Raw genomic sequence first — 19,831 nt, 5'->3', positions numbered from 1 at the left:
TTTATGCCACCCTCTTTTTTTTTTTTTTTTTTTTTTTTTTTACTGTTGCACATATAGATATACTGCCCTGCCCTTCCAAATGAAAGATGTCACTATAGAATCTAAATATTAGGTAAAGAAAGAGAAATGCCACCCCTCTTGTAAATAATAGGTCCTTCCAGCCTGGAAGGACCTATTACGCATAGGCATAGCACGTGGGTGGGTGATGATCATGAGATGATGTAAACTGCGCAGGGCCAGCAGCACAGCAGTGCACTGAACACGAAATTGATATCCAGCTGTTGTTGAGCTCACACTCGAGTCGAGACCTCTTTTTTTACAGTTACTATTTCAACTAAAACAAAGCAAGAGTACACTTCATCAGGTAAGGTATTTGCCCAACAAAATAAAATGTCGGGTTTGCAGTGCACTGTATATTTTCGTGAAACACGTCGCCAGATCACCCCTCCCCAGCCCCTCCCTGTCTGCTGCTAGTGCAGGAAAATCACGCAGCATACTCTCTATCTCTCTCTCTCTCTCTCTCTCTCTCTCTCTCTCTCTCTCTCTCTCTCTCTCTCTCTCTCTTTCTCACTCTCCTCTCCTCTCTGACGGAAAACAGAATAATTTTGATTGACAGTCAAGTCTGCCAATTACGTCACACGGCTTGCACCCGCCCTGCTGTTCTTAGCACCAATCGGCAAGCGCTATTAGTTTTTGACTTCGTGAATGTCCTGTGTGGTGACAAGTTTGACAACAACAAAGCTACAGTGCTAACAATAAGCTATTTGGCTGGATGCAGTCTGGAGGACAGTGGATATACATCAAGACAACAGTCTGTGACTGTGGGACAGTGGACATAATACTTCATCAAGCCCTCCTGACCTGGACCACGTTTCAACTAAACAAGGTAGTTAATGCGGTCTCGGTCGGTCTCTCTCTCTCTCTCTCTCTCTCTCTCTCTCTTTCTCTCTCTCTCTCTCTCTCTCTCTCTCTCTCTCTCGCAGCTGTTGGTCTGGAGCGCATATTGTGTTATTAAAGGGACACTATGTAGTTTTGGTGACATCTATCGGTGAAACTGAATGTACCATAGACTTGTATTAACCCCAAAAATCGGGCATGCGCGCTATGCGCGCTCGCATTGCATTTAATAATTCATGCCCTTTTCTCATTTCGGGCACCTGCCTTTCTAAAGTCCTGTGCACGTCCCTGTGTGTGTGTGTGTGTGCATGGGGCCATTGGGTGGGGCCGGGGGACAAATACACTGGAGGAAAGTAACCCAGCTCAGCACTGCCCAAATTATATCATCACTATTGCCTGTTTGAAGGATATCATCCTCAAACACATATACACCACCTACACGCCTATTCTCAGTCCTTGCCCCACAATGGTGGAATGAACTACCCACCCCAGTTAGGACAGCCGAATCTCATCCAATCTTTCGCCGTCGACTAAAGACGCACTTCTTCAACCATTATCTGAAATAAAATTTAAAAAATAAAATAAAAAAAATCTAACCCTAACTAACCTTACTGTCATGCACCTAATAAACTAACCTACACTGTAACACGCAACACTTTGATGAATATTGTTACTCAGCTGATAGAGTTGTATCCTTCCTGATGACCTGTCGTACAGAACTTGTAAGTCGCTTTGGATAAAAGCGTCAGCTAAATGACTAAATGTAAATGTGAATGTAAATGCCTTGTAGAATTCCACACATAAGAAAGAAAGATACTGGGATGAATAAACAAAATAGGAAATAAAATGTAGAAATGCATGCATACATGAATAAATATGAATCTCCATATATGAAATAGAACATTTAGATAAGGTGCTACTGAGATGTTTTGGTGAGTTCTTTGTTTTTTTGTGGAAGTAGCCCTTCTTAAAAATGCATGAACATTCACTGATAATTGGTCTGTAGTGGAGTCTACAAGGTCTACATTGCCGGACCACAGGCCCGGACTGGCCATCGGGAGCACCGGGAGTTTTCCCGGTGGCCTGGCCTGCACAGATAAAAAAAAAGATTTTTTTTTTTTTTTTTTGCCAGGCCATTGTTTCTAGTTGTGGCGGCGGCGCGGCGCGATAGTTAGATAACCTAGATGGGTGGGGAACAACCAGGATTTCACTGTCTGCGTCAGAGTTGGAGAACTATCTGACTCTCTCTCACGCAGATCACACACACACAATGGAGCCGTGCTGCCGCTTGTGATTGGTGGAGGCGGGACCAGGCGATACAACTGATTGACAGCGGAGGCGGCGAATGGAATGGCAGACGGCACTCAGATGCAGAATAACAGCCAGGCAATGAGCCAGGTAGTGAGGGACTCGGGAGAGATACAGTAGAGCGAAAGTCAATTAACGTTGATGTCAAGATGGACAGTGGAAGAAAGAGAGGGTGGAGGAGAGAGGGATAAAACAAAGAAAAAGAAAGGCCCTTACAGGAGAGAGTGGTTAACTGTATTATAATAGTAAATATAAAAATATGTTGTGCTCTTGCTTTTTTCTTTTTGAAGGTGGAGAGAGTAGCATTGCTAGTGCCACAACAGTTTTATTTGAGGTCCATAACAGTACATTGTACTAAGCAATTGTTGGCTCATTAGTTTGTGATTCACATGCACTAAAATTCACCAGAATGCAGGAAATTAAGTCTTTGTAACAAAATAATTCCTAGTGGGGGACCCCCAGACCCCCCGCTTAAAAAGTGGCCTGACTGGGGCTATATTTCGCGCTATATCTCCCGGTATGAATTATTTCCCCAGTCCGGCCCTGCCGGACCATGTAGAATCCGGACCTTGTAGACCAGGGGTCAGCAACCTTTTTGACATGGAGTGCCTGTTTGAAATATAGTTGTAACTAGTGTGCCTCAACAATATTCCATGCATCGTAATATTTTTTTCTCATAATCAGGTCTTTTTAATGATAATTTTTACATTATTACATCATTATTGTTATTGTTATTATTAACAATATTATTATGATGGTTGTATCAACCCTAAATCTGAGTTGGGGGGGGGGGGGGGGGGGGATGCAATGCAGACAAACAGCTGCATACAGTGCGACCATTTCACTCACATTTGCCCATTCATTTTTGGACACATCACACACCATTGGTGTGTGTACTGTACGTGTGCTGTCATAGCTCCACCTACAGGCCTAATGGAGAACACCAGGATGTGAATGGAGGGTGAATGTAAGGTATATCGTGTAAATAAGTTTTGATTGATCGCAAGACTACACTGTAAAAAAAAATATATAATAATAAGTTACCAGAACTTAAAAATATTGAGTTCAGTTACTGTGCATTAAGGTTTTCAGTTTTCAATCCATAATAAGTTAACAGAAAAATAAGTAAATAAGTAAATTTGTTGATTAATCCCACTGGTCACAATGGTGACCGTAATAATGTTTTTGTTATAAGGCTCTGCAAATGTTACTGAATGATGTAGCAATGTATTTCCAGCTAAATTGAAATAATAAACAAATAAAGGGTCTCAATTAAATATGTGGTAGTAAAAAGAACCTGTGGGAGGATTTCAACAAGATAAATGCGACAACAGTGCAACATTTTTCACTATTATATAAAAAATGTAAAAAAAATTTAAATCATTATTTTTTTTTTACTGCTGCCCCCTGTGCCTATGCAAATGCCCCTGCGTGCCTATGCAGGCACGCGTGCCTAGGGTTGCCGACCCCTGTTGTAGACTGACATAATTCTGTGCATAGTTTAGTCTACACAGGCCATATTTCAAATAATCAAAATCTTACTTCATTCATCTTAAAAATTCTTGATTTGGGGGATTGGTAGTTCCCATGAAATCTGAAGTTGTTCAAACGACAACAGCGATCCACCTTGAATTAAATCACACTGTGTTGGCTGCGTCACAGTCACGAAAGGGGCTACTTAATTCATTAATCCAATCCACTTTATTTATAGAGCACATTTAAAAACAACAAAGTTTACCAAAGTGCTGTACAAGTCCCACAACATAAGATAAAAAAAGAAAAAGAAATTATTAAAAGAAAAAGAAAAAATATTAATTAATTTTTTTTAATTCGAAGCTTCGAATTAAAATCGAAGCTCGGCCCCGAAGCTTCGATTGCCAAAAAAAATTCGAAGGTCAGCCCTAGTCGGTAGGCCTACTGATACTTCCTGTATTAAGCTAGGCTTGCATAAGGGTTTGGTTATAGCTCATATCAATGTGTGTAGCCTGAGAAATAAGATACAATAACTTCCTTACAATAACCATATAATATATAAATAGCCAACTAATAGGAAATAGGAGTAATTCCAGATATTGATACATACATTGATGAATACAAAAACGGGGCTAATTGTATGGCAAAACTTTTATTTTATAAACGGAAAGGTCAAAATAAACACAACACATGATGTATTCTTAATCTTACTAATAGGCTACATAAAAGCCTAAGAACAGTTTAATAAACCAATCATATGGCGAATCGACATGGGTTTAATGCGTACACCCCCCTCCCCTCCCCCCCAGTATCGCTGCAGCATACGATGAATCGCGATGGTGTTTATTCTTTGAAAACAAAACAAAGTTTCATCTATTATTATTACACAGTAATTAAGATAAATAATTTAATCCAAGCGGCGTGTAATCCTCTTCCGTTCACATCGCACTTTCCCCTCGAAGAGGGCAGCAGGAGGTCGCAGAGGTCAAGAGAGACGGATCGGTTCTCCGTCGCCGTGGTCCAGAGAGGAAGGGAAGGTGTGCGATGTGGACGGAGGGGGTTCAGTCCTGCGTCAGGAGAAGCAGCGGAGTGCGTGTAGAGTAGAGGACAGGGCCTGCAGTGCTACTGATTCAGTTTAGTAATATAGGCCATATTCCTGGTGTTCCTCTGTCCAGCGATGGCCTTCTTGGTAATCATCCCCCGATATTCCATCACACATCAGCTGTTCTGAAACCTTAAAGAGGAAAACAAAAAAAACATTTAGTTTGAAGGTAGAATCTGTAACGTCGCCAAACAGTGACCTCTTCAAGTTCAAGTTTGTTTATTAGTTGTCATAGTAAAATACAGAATACATTATCATGAAATGCTTTTTCCTGTATGAGCCCCTGGGAGTGTGCTAGATAAAAATAGATAAAAAGTATCAAATAGAAAAAGTCAAAAGTACATGAAATAAAGTGTTCAGTCAATATATACATATATACAATATACAATACAGAGTAAAAAGAGTAACAGTGAGGTACAATGCAGAAATGGGATGAGGTAAAACTTAGGGTAAGGTGCAATGAGGTATGAATTGTAGTGCAAATCTTTGTTAATAAATATAAATTAAATTGTGTTAAAGTGTCTAAAGTGGGTGTTAAGGTGAGTGTTTATTTAATTTTTTTTAATTATGTTTTTGGTAGGTTTTTATTTGTTTGTTCCACCGGGCAGTCCGGCAGAGGGAGAGAGAGAGGAAGAACGGGAGACAGAGCGGGGGGAAGACATTCGGCAAAGGACGCCGGGTCCGGGAATCGAACCCGGGTTGGCCGCTTCGCGACACAGTGCGTTAGATGGGTCGCCACTTGGGTGCCTGTTAAGAGCCGATGGGCTTGTCTCTAATTATCTCAGATCACTTACTTGAGATATAACCCTTTGGCCGCTCGATATCCCCCAGCGAGGTGCTAAACTCGCCAAGTTCTCGAGTCAATTACTATTTCTGTCTAGATTACTTCAAAGTCACTGGTCTAGTTATATCCAGTTGATATGAAATGTAAGCATGAAGAGTTGTTAATCTCTTCTTGTTTGTAATAAACCGAATGTATGTCTAGGAGAACTCTTATTGCCTATAATAACAATAATATTATTATCATTATCATCACCGTCCTCATTTGTGAGGGAAGGCATATAGTGCTGATCATTTTCTAAATTCATGCTATATTATGTTATTATGTTATTTGATACTATCTTGTCTAGCACAGTCTCTGGAGCGTAACAGTAAGAAGCATTTTGTATGAAAGTATTCTGTACTTCTGTATGACAACTATTAAAGAACTTGAACTTGAAAAACTTGGTTGTATTACTACTCTTTTAATAAGTATTACCACTGTTAATAATATAACATTAGCGTACTAACACGTAATCATTGTTTGCACGCCCCAGCACAACAAACATTGCCATATATAGTATTTATACAGTACATAGCATATATGTAACTGAGGGGTACAATTCCCTGACTGTATTATATAAGTATGGTATCATTAAACCACTACTGTCTTATGTACATTACTACTGGCCATACAGTACACAGGTATATGATGAGAACACCTCCACAATGACACGGTTCCACACAAAACTGGGTTTAAGAATATTTATTAGCAGCAATGATAGTATATAATAATAATACTTTACTTAGGGTGCGCTTATAAGGCAAAAGAATGTGCGTAAGCAATCAATAACGTATGTCCATTCTCATATTACGCAGGAGATAATGAATACAACCTGAATCTTAGGAATTATATCTATGGTACTCTAGTAAGGTAGCGGGAGATACTGGTAGGGTCCCTCCGGTTGTAGGCCAGCAAGGGGAGAGGATTTGTCGGTAGTAGAGTCTGGGTCAATGATGAATAGAGAGACTCCAAGTACAGGAGACGGTGCAATAATCTCTTGATCCGCAGACGAATAACAGCTGTTCTCCGTGGCATGCAGCTCCGCATGGAAGAAAGCTAGCCGGCCTCAGGCTTCTGAGAGGCGGGCTCGACGATGCTCCTCACAGGGTAAATCCCACACAATTGTGGGTGTAGGCGATTCTCCGCTCCATCAATTACAGGACCAAAGCAAATATAATCCAGCCGAAAAGGGCTATGTAGTCGTCGGGTAGATTATCCAGTGTACAGGTCCACACGGTCCTCGTCTAGGGCTCCTCGGATGAAAGCGCCAGGGTAAGCAGCCCAGCCTGGATAAGCACACTAGCTGGTGCGAGGAAGCGTTGGTGATGCTGGTCACTGTAGAACGGTAGCCGCACGATACACTATACCTAAATAGACTATTACTGAATGAATAGAATAGGTCGAACTCGACGGTACAGCGTTAAACTCTGATACTTCAGTTATTAATTCGCACGAGGTCTCAATGCTCTATTTGGGGCCAAACAGGCCATACTTCACCGCACGTTGTATCGTGGGTGAGGCTTCACTTGGGTAACTCGAACTACGTTAACTAACTGCTGTATTCACCTGCGCCGTATTTATACGTTAGGCGAACAAACTAGTACCAGCCCTATTCCTGTCTCGTATCCTTGCGCAGAGCCGTTCATGCCCAGGCATGTCTTTGACGGTGACTTTGAACCAGACCCTGGGGGTATGGCAGTGGCGCCTAAGGGACCGCTGTCCAATAGGAGAACGAAATATTATGGTCTGTACTAGGTTAAAGGGATATTCCGTGTATATGTACAAAGAATACAAAAGGGATATCAGACGATATACAAATATTATGCAATATATATCAAGCAATAAATATATATATTCGGTTTAATCTGATCCTTCGTAACAATATATATATATATAATATATAACTTTTTAGATGAAAAGCATTAACCAGTGATTGATTCAATCTGTATTACATGCTGCCAGTCATAGTCACCTTCAATAGGAAAACAGGGCGCGGCCGGCATCGGGGCACATTGCTGGCCGGAATCAGTCCACGAAGTCAATGGATAATTATAGAAAGTCATCTTTATTTCAAATTACAAAAAAGGACTGTATAGAAATGTCCATTACAGTTTAAAAGATTATATAAAACAAAACATCTCATCTCTAGGATAGCAAAACGGTTTCTGCAGCTAGAAGAATGGTGTCTTCTAAAGTAACAAATGGAAAAATCTGAAAAAATCTGTCTCTCGAAGTTGGAGCAGCCATTTATATATCATGTCAAGACCTCTTTTCTATTGGTCCAAAAACAGTGATGTCACAGTGATGTCATTTCACTAGCCAACCAACGTACAATACATACAGATGAATTCTCCTCCCCCTGTATTCGTCACAGTAACTGGAGGAGCAACAGACTACCTTGTGCTGGAAAATCCCTATCCGTTACTAGCAGGCTAGCAGAGGCCCAAGGTCGTCTTCACATTCCTTAGTGGCCAAGCAGTATTGAAATGGAAGCAATTTGCCCTGTGTAGTGTACAATACATGAACACACTCCTTGCATGAGTATATAGTACATATAGCATACACAGATATATATACATAATCATTTATATCATAATCATAATAATACATCATACATGTGGTTTTTAAAGTGCCACGACGACACTCTCTTCTGACAAGACAGGCAAGGGTTAAAATGTGCCAACCTGCTCCCAGCTTGGGCCTGCTCTTAGCTCAAGGCCACAGATAGAGAGAGCACATTCCCACCCCCTCTAATAGAGACTGCACTTATCAAAAAGGCTTCTGCCTCCATTCCGACTGCACATTAACTGTAACATAGTTTTAAAGTGTATAAAGAATATACAGGTCACATACATAGCTCCAATCATATATAATAAACATAAGAACAGGATGTCATTATTAACTAGTGTCACTAGTGTGACTCTCAACACCCCCTCTGTCATTCTGTTCTGTCATTCTCCACTGTCTTAATAGCGTCTGTACTGGGGGACGAGATGGCGATTGCGGGGTCATGTGGCTGTGACTCTCCACACCCCCTCTGCCATCTTGGTACCTCGGTACCCTGGTAGCCGGCGGGAAGACTTGCATCTGTTGTTCCCTGGCTGGACGGCTCGATAGGATAGGGGCCACGTCGTTGCTTGGTATCCGGCGGGAAGACTTGCATCTGTTGTTCCCGGCCAATGCACCCCCAGTTGTTGTCGTCTGAAGAACACAATGTTATGGTTCTTATGGTCACCCCCTCAGATCTCTTGGATCTCTCCCGTAGTTTGAGGTAGGTCGAATTGTCACTTCTCGGGCGACCCCACGGGTCCCCGAGAATTGTAGCAGCAGTCCTCTATTGAAGTGTGGTTGGCCTGGTCGTGTGACCCTGTCCGTAGGCCATGCAGGACATCACAGATACAGTCCACAGAGGACTAATTTCTTTTCTCTCTTTCAGGTCCACTCAGGGCTCTCGTCGCCCTGTAACCTGGGTCCAGGCCGATGTCTCTCTGTCTCCATGTCACAGGATATGCGGGCCTGCTTGGCCTGCTTAGCTCTCTTGTTCGGTCTAGGAGGTCTAGGTCTAGTTCGGTCTAGGAGGTTCGTCCCTTGGGTACCGAACTCTATCCCTAGATCTTGATCTAGATGAGGACCTTGAGGATGCTCTGGAGCTTGACCTATCCCGGTCTTCCTCCATTTCTGAGTTCTGATCTGGGTCAGTATATTCCTTTTTGCCATTCGCTGCGTCGTCCACTGACTCCGGGGGACAGCCCCCCCGTCTAAGAATGCTCCTGGCCCGAGATAGGGCAGGTTCTGATCCTTCCGGTCCGAACTGTACTGTCGGTCTCCTTGGTGTATCCTAAGGAGGGAGGTCGGTTCATTCCAGGATCGCAACATATTCACTTTGATCATCTGATCCTTTATAGAGCGTACAGCTCTCTCTGCCACCCCGTTCGTATTGGGCTGGTAGGGTACAGAGTATTGGGCCATTACACCCGCTTCCTCCAGTAGTTTCAGTCCTGCTTTCAGATACTGCTATTCGTCCCGATGGCACTGGTTCAGGTTTTGTCCCCCTTACCATCGCACATTGTTCACAGGCCTTTCGGACTGTTGTTTCCGTCCATTTCCTTCTTGCACAGGGGGTCAACCCTGTGTTGTGCTTGTCTCAGTCCAGACTGGGTAGTTAGTTACTGTTATGTCTGGTGTTAGCTCTGGCTAGTTAGCCTGCTGTAGACTCAGGCTAGGTAGCCTCTTGTAGATTCAGGCTATGTAGCCTCTTGTAGACTCAGGCTATGTAGCCTCTTGTAGACTCAGCTCCTGCTGATAACACCAGCCTGTATGATTACGCTGGTTCCACTTCTGTCACAGTAGCAGGACTCATGCTCCTGCTAGCTTCTGGCTCGTTATCATGCTAGTAGCTCCTGTTCGCAATGGCTAGTTAGCCTGCTATTCACAAAGTAGAGTTTTTCTACTTAAGTTTTGACTCTAAGTAAGTGTAACTGAGGGGTACAATTCCCTGACTGTATTGAATAAGTATGGTATCATTAAACCACTACTGAGTTATGTACATTACTACTGGCCATACAGTACACAGGTATATGAGATGAACACACCCACAATAACACAGCTTCACAAGAAATACTGTTTAGAAGAATATTTATTAGCAGCACGAAGATTATCTTACATTACTTATCAAGATTGAGAGTTGCGCTTGTAAGGCGAAGAATGTGCATGAATAGGTCAAGAGCGTAAGTCCATGAGCATATTACGCAGGAGATAATTAATACCACCTGTATCATAAGAATTATATATGGTACCCTAGTAGATCAGCTGGAGATACTAAAGGGGTCCCTCCGGTTGTAAGCCAGCAGGGGAGAGGATTTGTCGGTAGCAGAAAGTCTGGGTCAACGAGGAATAAGGAGACTCCAGGTACAGGAGACAGTGCAATAATCCCTTGATCCGTAGACGAACAACAGCTATTCTCCGGTATGCAGTGCCGCATGGAGGAAAGCTAGCCAGCCTCAGAGTACTAGAGGCGGGCTCGACGGTGCTCCTCACAGGGTAAATCCCACACAACAGTGGGTGTAGACGATTCTCCGCTCCAACAGCTACAGGACCAAAGCAAATATAATCCGGCCGAAAAGGGCTCTGTAGTCGTCGGGTAGGTTATCCAGTGTACATATCCACACGGTTCTCGTCTAGGGCTCCTCGGATGACGGCACCAGGTTAAGCCGCCCAGCCTGGATAAGCACACTAGCTCGGTACGATGAAACGTTGGTAATGCTGGTCACTGTAGAACGGTAGCCGCACGATACACTATACATAATAGACTATTACTTAATAATAGAATAGGTCGAACTCGACGATCCAGCGTTAAACTCTGACACTTCAGCTATCAATTCGCACGCGGTCTCAAGGCTCTATTTTGGGGCAAAACGGGCCCACTTCACAGCACGTTGTATCGTGGTGTGAGGCTTCAACTTATTGGGTAACTAACTGCTGTATCCACCTGCGACGTATTTATACGTAAGGTGAACAATCTAGTACCAGCCTTATTTCTGTCTCGTATTCTTGCGCAGAACCGGGCATGTCCAGACATGTCTTAGCGGTGACTTTGAACTAGCCATTGGGTGGGACGGTCACGTGACCCAAATCAGCCAATGGAAGCGAGGGGTCTCAACCCGCCGGGGTCTCAGCCCGCCGGGGCCTCAACCCGCCGCTACTGTGGTGGAGACGTGGTTCTGCAGCTGGAAGCATCTCGGTCTGACAGTGTGGCAGTGGGAGGAGCCCAGTATGGTCTGCCGGGCTGCAGCTGGATACTATTGCATTTGTGCACGGGCAAAACTCTTTGGATGCACAGACTGACATAACAGAAGTTACAGAACCATAACTTTTTGGGTACACTAACTACCCATGCAATAATGACATTAGGGGCCTAGGAGAAGAGTTGCATCTGGTTGCATAATACCCCAGTGATATGCTCATAGGCGGCGGGTGAGCTTGACATTCCTTTTTTTTTGGTTGCACGCAAATGATGCTGTCCAGGTTCTGATTTCATATACACACACACACTAGGCTACTACAGCGAGCCCCACTCATTTCATATAGTGCAAATTAAGTGTTCAAATGAAGGCATCCAATAATATATTAACCATTGTCTTACCTTAATGCAGATAAATGCGACGTTTCGTCTTGGTGAGAAAGACCGTTCACAACTTAAATCGTAATTTAGATCTCATCATGCTTTGAAAACAATGTACATACAGTAGTAGCTCTAAAAAGTTTCCACGATTTGATGAACTCGGACTCTCATCATGTCCTCTTAGAGCAAGCCCTGTATGGCAAGATAAAACAACATACAGCCTCAGGTGATCCGTAGTAATGCCCGGGGCCAGCCCGGTGCAGCTTCTAAATTACTTTGTTTATGCCTTGGAAAAATACTGTATTTTGCTTTTTGAAATTTGACTCAAAATAGTGCGCTGGTGTTCGCTACAAAGCGATCGGCGGGCTGAAATTCAGAACACAGATGTTGCTTACTGCGGCATCAGGATGATCATGTGAATGATGTGATTGGCTACATTATTTAACCTGAGCCTATGCGTGATTGGTTACTGCCTGTACCTGGAATGTTAAACGCTGCCACCGATTGACACCTTCGTCGTTGACACCTCGGCCAGCCGGCTGCAGCACAAGACACACACAATAGCCAGCAGCCTGCGCATATTATATACATTTCAAGATTCCGAGCATAATATTCTGGGTAGGCATAGCCCCCCCTAGCCTATATATACCCGCCGCCTATGGATATGCTGTTATATACATGTTAATAATAGGTTCCTAAGGACCCCATATGTTTTTGATGCATTACTTATGCTATGTGGTTTGCATGCAATGTCTAATGTATGTACATATTAGTTACATGTTATGTACATATTAGCTTGTAGGTCTTTATAATAAAAAGTGATACCTGTGCCCCAATGATAAGGATAAGGGCTCAATGAAGAAGCCCATTCCCATTGACAAATTAAAGACTAACATGCCTAAAAATATTTATACTATGGATTAACTGTTACACACTACAAATGTATTACATGGCCAATTATGTGCCCCAAACCGCATTGCCAACTTCAATTTGAAATATCACAATAATGTATGAAAAATATCTTGTAGATGCAGTTCACTTATCCACTTGCAATTGTGTAACATCCTTGAACTGAGCAAAGCAATGATGTCTTACTTTATCACGACAGTTAAAATAAATGTACATTCAGGTGTGGTGCCAACTATTCAACTGAAATAAATTGTGTATCTTTATATTTCTGTTATACCACTTACATGTGATTGAATTAGGGGCCATATTATTTCATGGAATTAAGATAGGATGATGGAACCAGTAATCCATCTATGGTAGGTATGGGTGATAATTGCAGTTTAACCCTACTTTACGTGACTATTTAGTCACTAACTTTACTCATGAATGTTTTGACTACACAGGCTGTGGTTTTACCACTGACTCATTCCTGCCCATATGAGCAATGCAATGTTGTAACTTTAAAGGAACATGCCAACATTATGGGAAATGTGCTTACCGTCTTCTCCAGTCAGACAAGAAAATAGTGCAAAGCTAGGCTAGCTTGCAGTCAGATAGCTTTCTACTTAACGCACAGAGGACATTGGTATCTACCTTCTTGTCTGACTTTGGAGAAGACGTTAAGCACATTTCCCATAATGTTCCTTTAAAATACAAGAGAACTTTATGTTGTTCTTGTTTCCTCAGTGTATGTCTGTGAGGATGGGAGTGTCAGGAGAGCAAAGCACATAGCAGGTGTTAAAATAGAACACAAAGACACAGAACAGATTTAAAGATCACTTTATAAGATATATAGATATATTTAATCTTTTCTTCTTTTTTAGATTTGAATATTAATGTCAAAAATACATGATTTACAGAGTTTTCACTACACCATAATGCTTAGCATGACAGACGTCACAGGAGTAAGTGAAGTATTAATTTAAATATTAAATAACTGATGGTAGGTAAAGTAAATGTGTAAAACACTAAACTAAGGTTACTCTTTCTATTGCAACACTTCCCATAAAGTGGTTTCTGTAACAGTACAAAAAAAACTATTAGAATATTACTATTTTTTGTCGTCGTTTAATTTCCAGTTATCATGGAAAAAACACAGTGCGGTTCTGATGTCATCGTAGATTTGCTCTGGCTTGATTGCTTATTCGACTTCATCAGTGGTCCATGGTTGAACTGAGCTCGGTGCACATCTGGGGAGTAGGAGCCACAGCTGAAAATGGCCACGTCCTAGGTTTCATATAGACACACCCCACCCCATCAGTCATTTGGACTCCCTGCTTTGAGATCAGCTATCGGAGTGGCCTGAGGGCTCTGATTGGCTTAAGAGACCATCCCTGTGCTCTCCTCTCCTGCCAGACGCTAGGGAGGGTACACAACTGAAGTAAGGCCAGAGAAAGAAAACTAAGGTTCCCTATTAACATTTTGGTAAGGCCCTGCTGGCTAGGAGAGTGGCATCTAAAATTGAACCCCGTTGAACTGTGACTTTAGCAACACCAATGTGTCACAGTAAATGGAGAATATGTTTTCATTTATGACGCCTTCCCTCTCTCCCAGACTCTTAGTTCCCATTACTTTTGTCTGAGACAGGCAGAAATGGAACTTAAGGATTTGGGGCACTGGCTCAGCAGGTTGACTGGCGTACATGTACCCTCTCCATTAGACCCCGTTCAAACAATAGCCATGGGCTAGCGGCAAGGTGACTAGTGGGTGATTTAGGCTAGGGTAGTGGCCTGCATGCCTCAGCAGCGGGGGGAGAAGGGGGGGTCTGCAGGGGACTCGGTGAAGGACTGGAGCTCATAGGCAGCACCGCTGTCCACCTCCATGGACTTCCTGGAGAACAACAGACGGATGTCTCTATGGAGGTAGATCTTCCCAGACTTAGTGCTCTGGAACCTGAGGTAGGGAGGGAGAGAAAGACAAGAGGATAAACTCAATTACTACTCATTTCAATAAGTAAGTATATAGGATTGTATGCAGGTATATTTAGACCGATATGGATATATATATAGGCTATATGCGGTACATATAAATGTACAATATATATACAGCACTATTGTACATTCTATCATACAGTTAAATGGGTAGACTTGTATGAGGTAGATAGTTATGATTATGATTACATTGTAGGGCAGTTGTAAACAGTGAAAGCAGTAGGTAGGTATACATTGAGTATAGGCAACAGAGTTCAAAGTTCATACAGTATGGGTAACAGCCTAGGGTATAGGCAATGGAGTCAATTGCAGGGAGTGATGTACCAGTGATGCGTTGGGCGGTTTTCACCACCCTCTGCAGTGCTTTCCGGTCTGAGGCTGTGCAGTTGCCGTACCAGACTGATGCAGTTGGTGAGTATGCTTTCTATGGCGCACCAGTAAAAGTTCACCAGAGAAGACAGGTGGGCTTTCCTCTGTCTCCTCAGGAAGGAGCCTTGATGAGCTGATGAGCCTTCTTGACCAGTGACAAGGTGTTGAGGGTCCAAAAGAGGTCCTCAGAGATGTGGACTCCCAGGAATTTTAAGCTGGAGACACACTCGACCATCGTCCCGTTGATATGGACGGGGGTGTGCGCACCGGCTCTAGTCATCCTGAAGTCCATGATGAAAAAAGCTCCTTGGTTTTCTTGGTGTTGAGGGCCAGGTTGTTGTTGGCGCACCATGCCGCCAGCTGCTGGACCTCCTCCCTGTAGACTCAGTTGTTTTTGATGAGGCCCACTACTGTTGTGTTGTCTTCAAACTTAATAATGGTGTTTGGTACCATATAGGAGTGCTGTCGTGGGTGAAGAGGGAGTAGAGAAGGGGGCTCAGCACACAGCCTTGCGATGCCGGTGTTCAGGGTGAGGGTGGAGGTGAGATTGTCTATCCTAACAAACTGGGGTCTGTTAGTTAGGAAGTCAAGTATCCAGTTGCAGACAGAGGGGTTAATGTCAAGGTCCTTGGTTTCCACAAGGTCACCAAGTTTGGAGATGAGTTTGGAGGGAATGATGGTGTTGAATGCTGAGCTGAAGTCGATGACAGCATTCTCATAGGTTTAGTAAAATTTTCGTTTACGCAGTTTATTTGATCAGGGACAGTGCATATCAATCAACAGTTTATACATTTATAAATTAATACAAATTAAAACTGTAAATATGCCAACATTAGCAGGGTTGCTAGTTTTCAGTTGTAGTCCCTGGGCTAGAAACAGAAAAATAGAAGGACATTAAAGCTAATATAAAAACAGTTTAAAACATATTCTGTACATTCACTCTCTAGGCATTCGTGCATCTATAAAAAACAGTGTACAGGGACAAATCAAAGCTATACATGTATAAACACTGTATAGGCAGGCACACATATGGCAAGCACACATATACATAATCATAAATCACAATCACAATAAGGACAGTCAGGCTAGTAGGCAAGCATATGGGGGCTGGGCAGCTGGACTGCGACGTGACTTGCTAATGGTCACAGACCTGATTTTGTAACAGCCATGATTTGAGTGTGTGTGTGTGTGTGTGTGTGTGAAGGACCCGAGTGTATTAGTACTGCGGATGTGTGATGGGATGGTGTTCCAGAACTCTGCAGCTCTGATCGAGAAGGCTGATTTGCTAAATGTGCTTTTTCTCCCTGGGATGATGACATTTCCCTCTAGCACTGTTCTGGTGAACCTGCTGCTTTCTGTTAAAAACTGTGAGAGAGGTGGTGGGGCTAGACCGTGTTGGATTTTATATATCAGGCTGGCATCTTTTAGTTTCAGCATGTTTTCCCAGCTTAGCAGGGCATGTTTTTGGAGGTTGGTACAGTGGTGGTGGCAAAAGGGTTTCTTGTCCAACACCTTCAGGGCCTGTTTATGAACTGAATGAATTGGTGTCAATGTGGTTTTGCAGGTCTGAGACCAGCTGGTTATGCAGTATGTCAGATGGGACATAATTACTGAGTTGAAGTAGAGTTTGGCTGTTTCCATGTTGAGGCAGTCTTGGATGTATTTAAAGTTGGCTATGTTAAATTTTACGGCCTGTGTGACTTTTTTTACCTGTTTTTTGAAGGTGAGGTTAGAGTCCAAGGTTATTCCGAGGTATTTAAAATCTTTGACTACTTCAAGCCTCTCCTTTGCTGCAAACACGTCTGGGTCAGGTGTTACAGATGATATTTTTTTCGAAGAACATGCAGACTGTTTTATTTGCATTGAGGTGGAGAGTTTTCTGAGAGCCATTTTACTGTGCGTGCCATTATTGCGTTCAGTTTGTGTGCTGCCTGGGCTTTGTTGTTTGCATGCACGTAAACCACTGTGTTGTCTGCATACATCTGTATCTGGGGCTGTTGTCCCAGCACAGACAGAGGGCAAGTCGTTTATGAACAGACTGAACAACAAAGGTCCCAGGATCGATCCTTGAGGTACCCCGACATCATATTTCAAGGGGGGTGATGTGATGTTGTTAATCCCTTTTATTGCCGTGGGTGAAAAGTTGAACCTGGAAAGCTTGGTGGTAAGTAGGTCATGACTGATGGTGTCAAAGGCCTTTCTCAGGTCAAGGAACACTGCTCCGACCACGGCACACTTGTCCATCTTTGTTTTGATTGACTCCAGAAAGAAGCAGTTTGCTGTTTCGGTTGAGTTCCTCGCTCGAAACCCGAACTGCATGGGGTGGAGTGAGAAAAGAGTGTTATTAAGTTGAGTGATGAGTTGTTCTGCTATGCACTTCTCTGTTATCTTTGATACTACTGGAAGAATGCTAATAGGTTGGTAATTGGTAACCTCTGTAGCATCCCCTGCCTTGAAAATCAGAGTGATAATGGCTGATTTCCAGGCCTGTGGGAACATGGCGTCTCGAATGGAGGTGTTGACCATTTTGGTGATGGGGCTCACTAGACTCTCTGTGATGTTTGAGGAAGGAGGAATCCAACCCAAACACATCTTTAGCTAAGGAGCTTTTGACTGCTCCTAGAATTCGGCGCACCTGGGGCTCTGAGACTTCCTTCATGGAGAAGACGTGTTGTGTTTCATCGACTGGTGTATGTAGAACATCAGTGGACGGGGAGCTGGCTAGTGTTTTGACTGACTCAACAAAGTAGGTGTTAAAAGCTGTCGCTACTTGTTCGGATGAGAGGTATTGCTCTCATCCAGGTGGGAGAGGGCGGAATGTAGCGGTGAGGAGATGGTGTCCTCCGTGCTCCTGTTCTCATGGTAGGCAAATTGGTGTCTGTCCAGTGAGGGTGAAAGGCCAGATGTGATGTGAGCCAGGACCAGCCTCTCGAAGCACTTCATGATAATGGGGGTGAGTGCAGCAGGGCAGAAGTCATTGAGGCTTGTGGCAGAGGAGTGTTTTTCGGCACTGGCACGATGGAGGTGGTTTTAAAGCATGCTGGGACAACTGCCTAGGCTAGTGACAAGTTGACGATGCTTGGCCCGCTTGATTCCCCTATTCAGGTTATCCCTGGCTGAACAGTATGCCTGCTTGTCACCAGATCTAAAAGATGTGTCATGTGCCTTTAGCAGTATACAGACCTCTGTTCATCCACAGCTTCTGATTGGAGAGTGTAGTAATCTGGTTAAGTTTGGTGACACTGTCAATGTTTGAGTTGATGAGGTGTAAGAGTTGATGTCAGTATGGGAGTCCAGGGTGGCTAAAGAAATTGTAGATGCTGGGTAACGATGCCTTAGTTTAGCTCACACTCCTCCGCGCATACCCCTTTTCTGCTTACACTCACGGTGGTGTGGAGTTAGCCTTAGCTTAGCTCACACTCCTCCACGCGTAGCCCTCTTCTGTTTCCTAACACAGTCATTTTATTATGATATAAGTATCTACATAAGTAAGAGTTACCTTTACGTAACAAATAGTCATTATATTATGATTATTTTTTCAACTGTAAGAAGGCACTGGAACTGATATTGGGAGCAGCACCCGGAGTGAAGCCCGGTCCCACAACCCACTAGCATTACTGATACTATACACTTAATTATAACGAGCGGTGTCCCACCTCAGGTGAACGAGGTAACGCAGGGTGCGGCCCTGGCCCAGGGGTTTCCTGCTGTTATGTGCATGCATGTCACGACGGACGGGAACAGAGAAGGTCCTTTGGCGAAGGAAGGTCTGGTGCCCCGCAGGCATGGCCCGCAGGTCGTAGACCACCACAAACATCTTCACCACCGTCTGGTTGGGATTAAATAAGGTCTGGGGGGAGAGAGAGAGAGGGTTAAATAAGGTCTAGAGAGAGAGAGAGAGAGAGAGAGAGAGAGAGAGAGAGAGAGAGAGAGAGAGAGAGAGAGAGAGAGAGAGAGAGAGAGAGAGAGAGAGAGAGAGAGAGAGAGAGAGAGAGAGAGAGAGAGAGAGAGAGAGAGAGAGAGAGAGAGAGAGAGAGAGAGAGAGAGAGAGAGAGAGAGAGGGAGGGAGAGGGTTAAATAAAGTCTGGAGGGAGAGAGAGAGAGAGAGAGGGTTAAATAAGGTCTGGAGGGAGAGAGAGAGGGTTAAATAAGGTCTGGAGGGAGAGCGGGTTGAATAAGGTATGGATGGAAACACAAGAGAGAGAGTTGAATAAGGTCTGGATGGAAACCCAAGAGAGAGGTTTGAATAAGGTCTGGATGGAAACCCAAGAGAGAGGTTTGAATAAGGTCTGGATGGAAACACGAGTGGGTTGAATAAGGTCTGGATGGAAACACAAGAGAGAGGGTTGAATAAGGTCTGGTGGAAACACAAGATAGAGTTGAATAAGGTCTGGATGGAAACACAAGAGATAACAGGCTTTTTACTCTTTTAAACAGAAAGGATTAGGATTTAGACAGGAACAGGATATCCTGATTTTTAAACCATGCAGATCGGCGGCTTTGCAATAGTGCTCATTTTACCTTTATTTATGGATCTATTTGACTGCTGCTTACCTTTTTTAAATATTTTTTAAATATTATTATTATGTACAGTGATATAAATATAAATACACTATGGTAGACTAGTAAGCCATACAGGCCAGCGGTATAACTGATGAGAGTAGGTATGGGATATATACAGATATAGATATAGTATACAGGTATGTAAACAGGAATATATGCAGATATAGATAAAAGATGTATATATATACGGAAAATACAGTGTTATTGTACATGGCTATCATACAGTGTTATATGGGTAGACTATAGGTAGAGGTAGGTAGTTATGATTACAGTGTAAGGCAGTTGTGGGCAGTGAA

General features: G+C 43.3%; 1 protein-coding gene across 1 annotated transcript in view; it reads right to left on the bottom strand.

The window, feature by feature from the left end:
* Positions 1-13,478: 13,478 nt before the first annotated feature.
* Positions 13,479-19,831, bottom strand: part of atosa (atos homolog A) — a 119,376-nt gene continuing 113,023 nt past the window's right edge. Inside the window, exons 11-12 of the mRNA XM_084337200.1 lie at positions 18,629-18,822; positions 13,479-14,565 (exon numbers count right to left, since the gene is read on the bottom strand). Coding sequence (XP_084193326.1) covers positions 14,412-14,565; positions 18,629-18,822 — 348 coding nt within the window. The 3' untranslated portion in view covers positions 13,479-14,411. The remainder of the gene's footprint in view (positions 14,566-18,628; positions 18,823-19,831) is intronic.

This window comes from Notolepis coatsorum (assembly GCF_963971535.1).
Source record: "Notolepis coatsorum genome assembly, chromosome: 20".
NCBI classification, from domain to species: Eukaryota; Metazoa; Chordata; class Actinopteri; order Aulopiformes; family Paralepididae; genus Notolepis; species Notolepis coatsorum.
The sequence above is the reverse complement of the archived record's forward strand: the minus strand, read 5'-3'. Positions and strand labels throughout refer to the sequence as shown.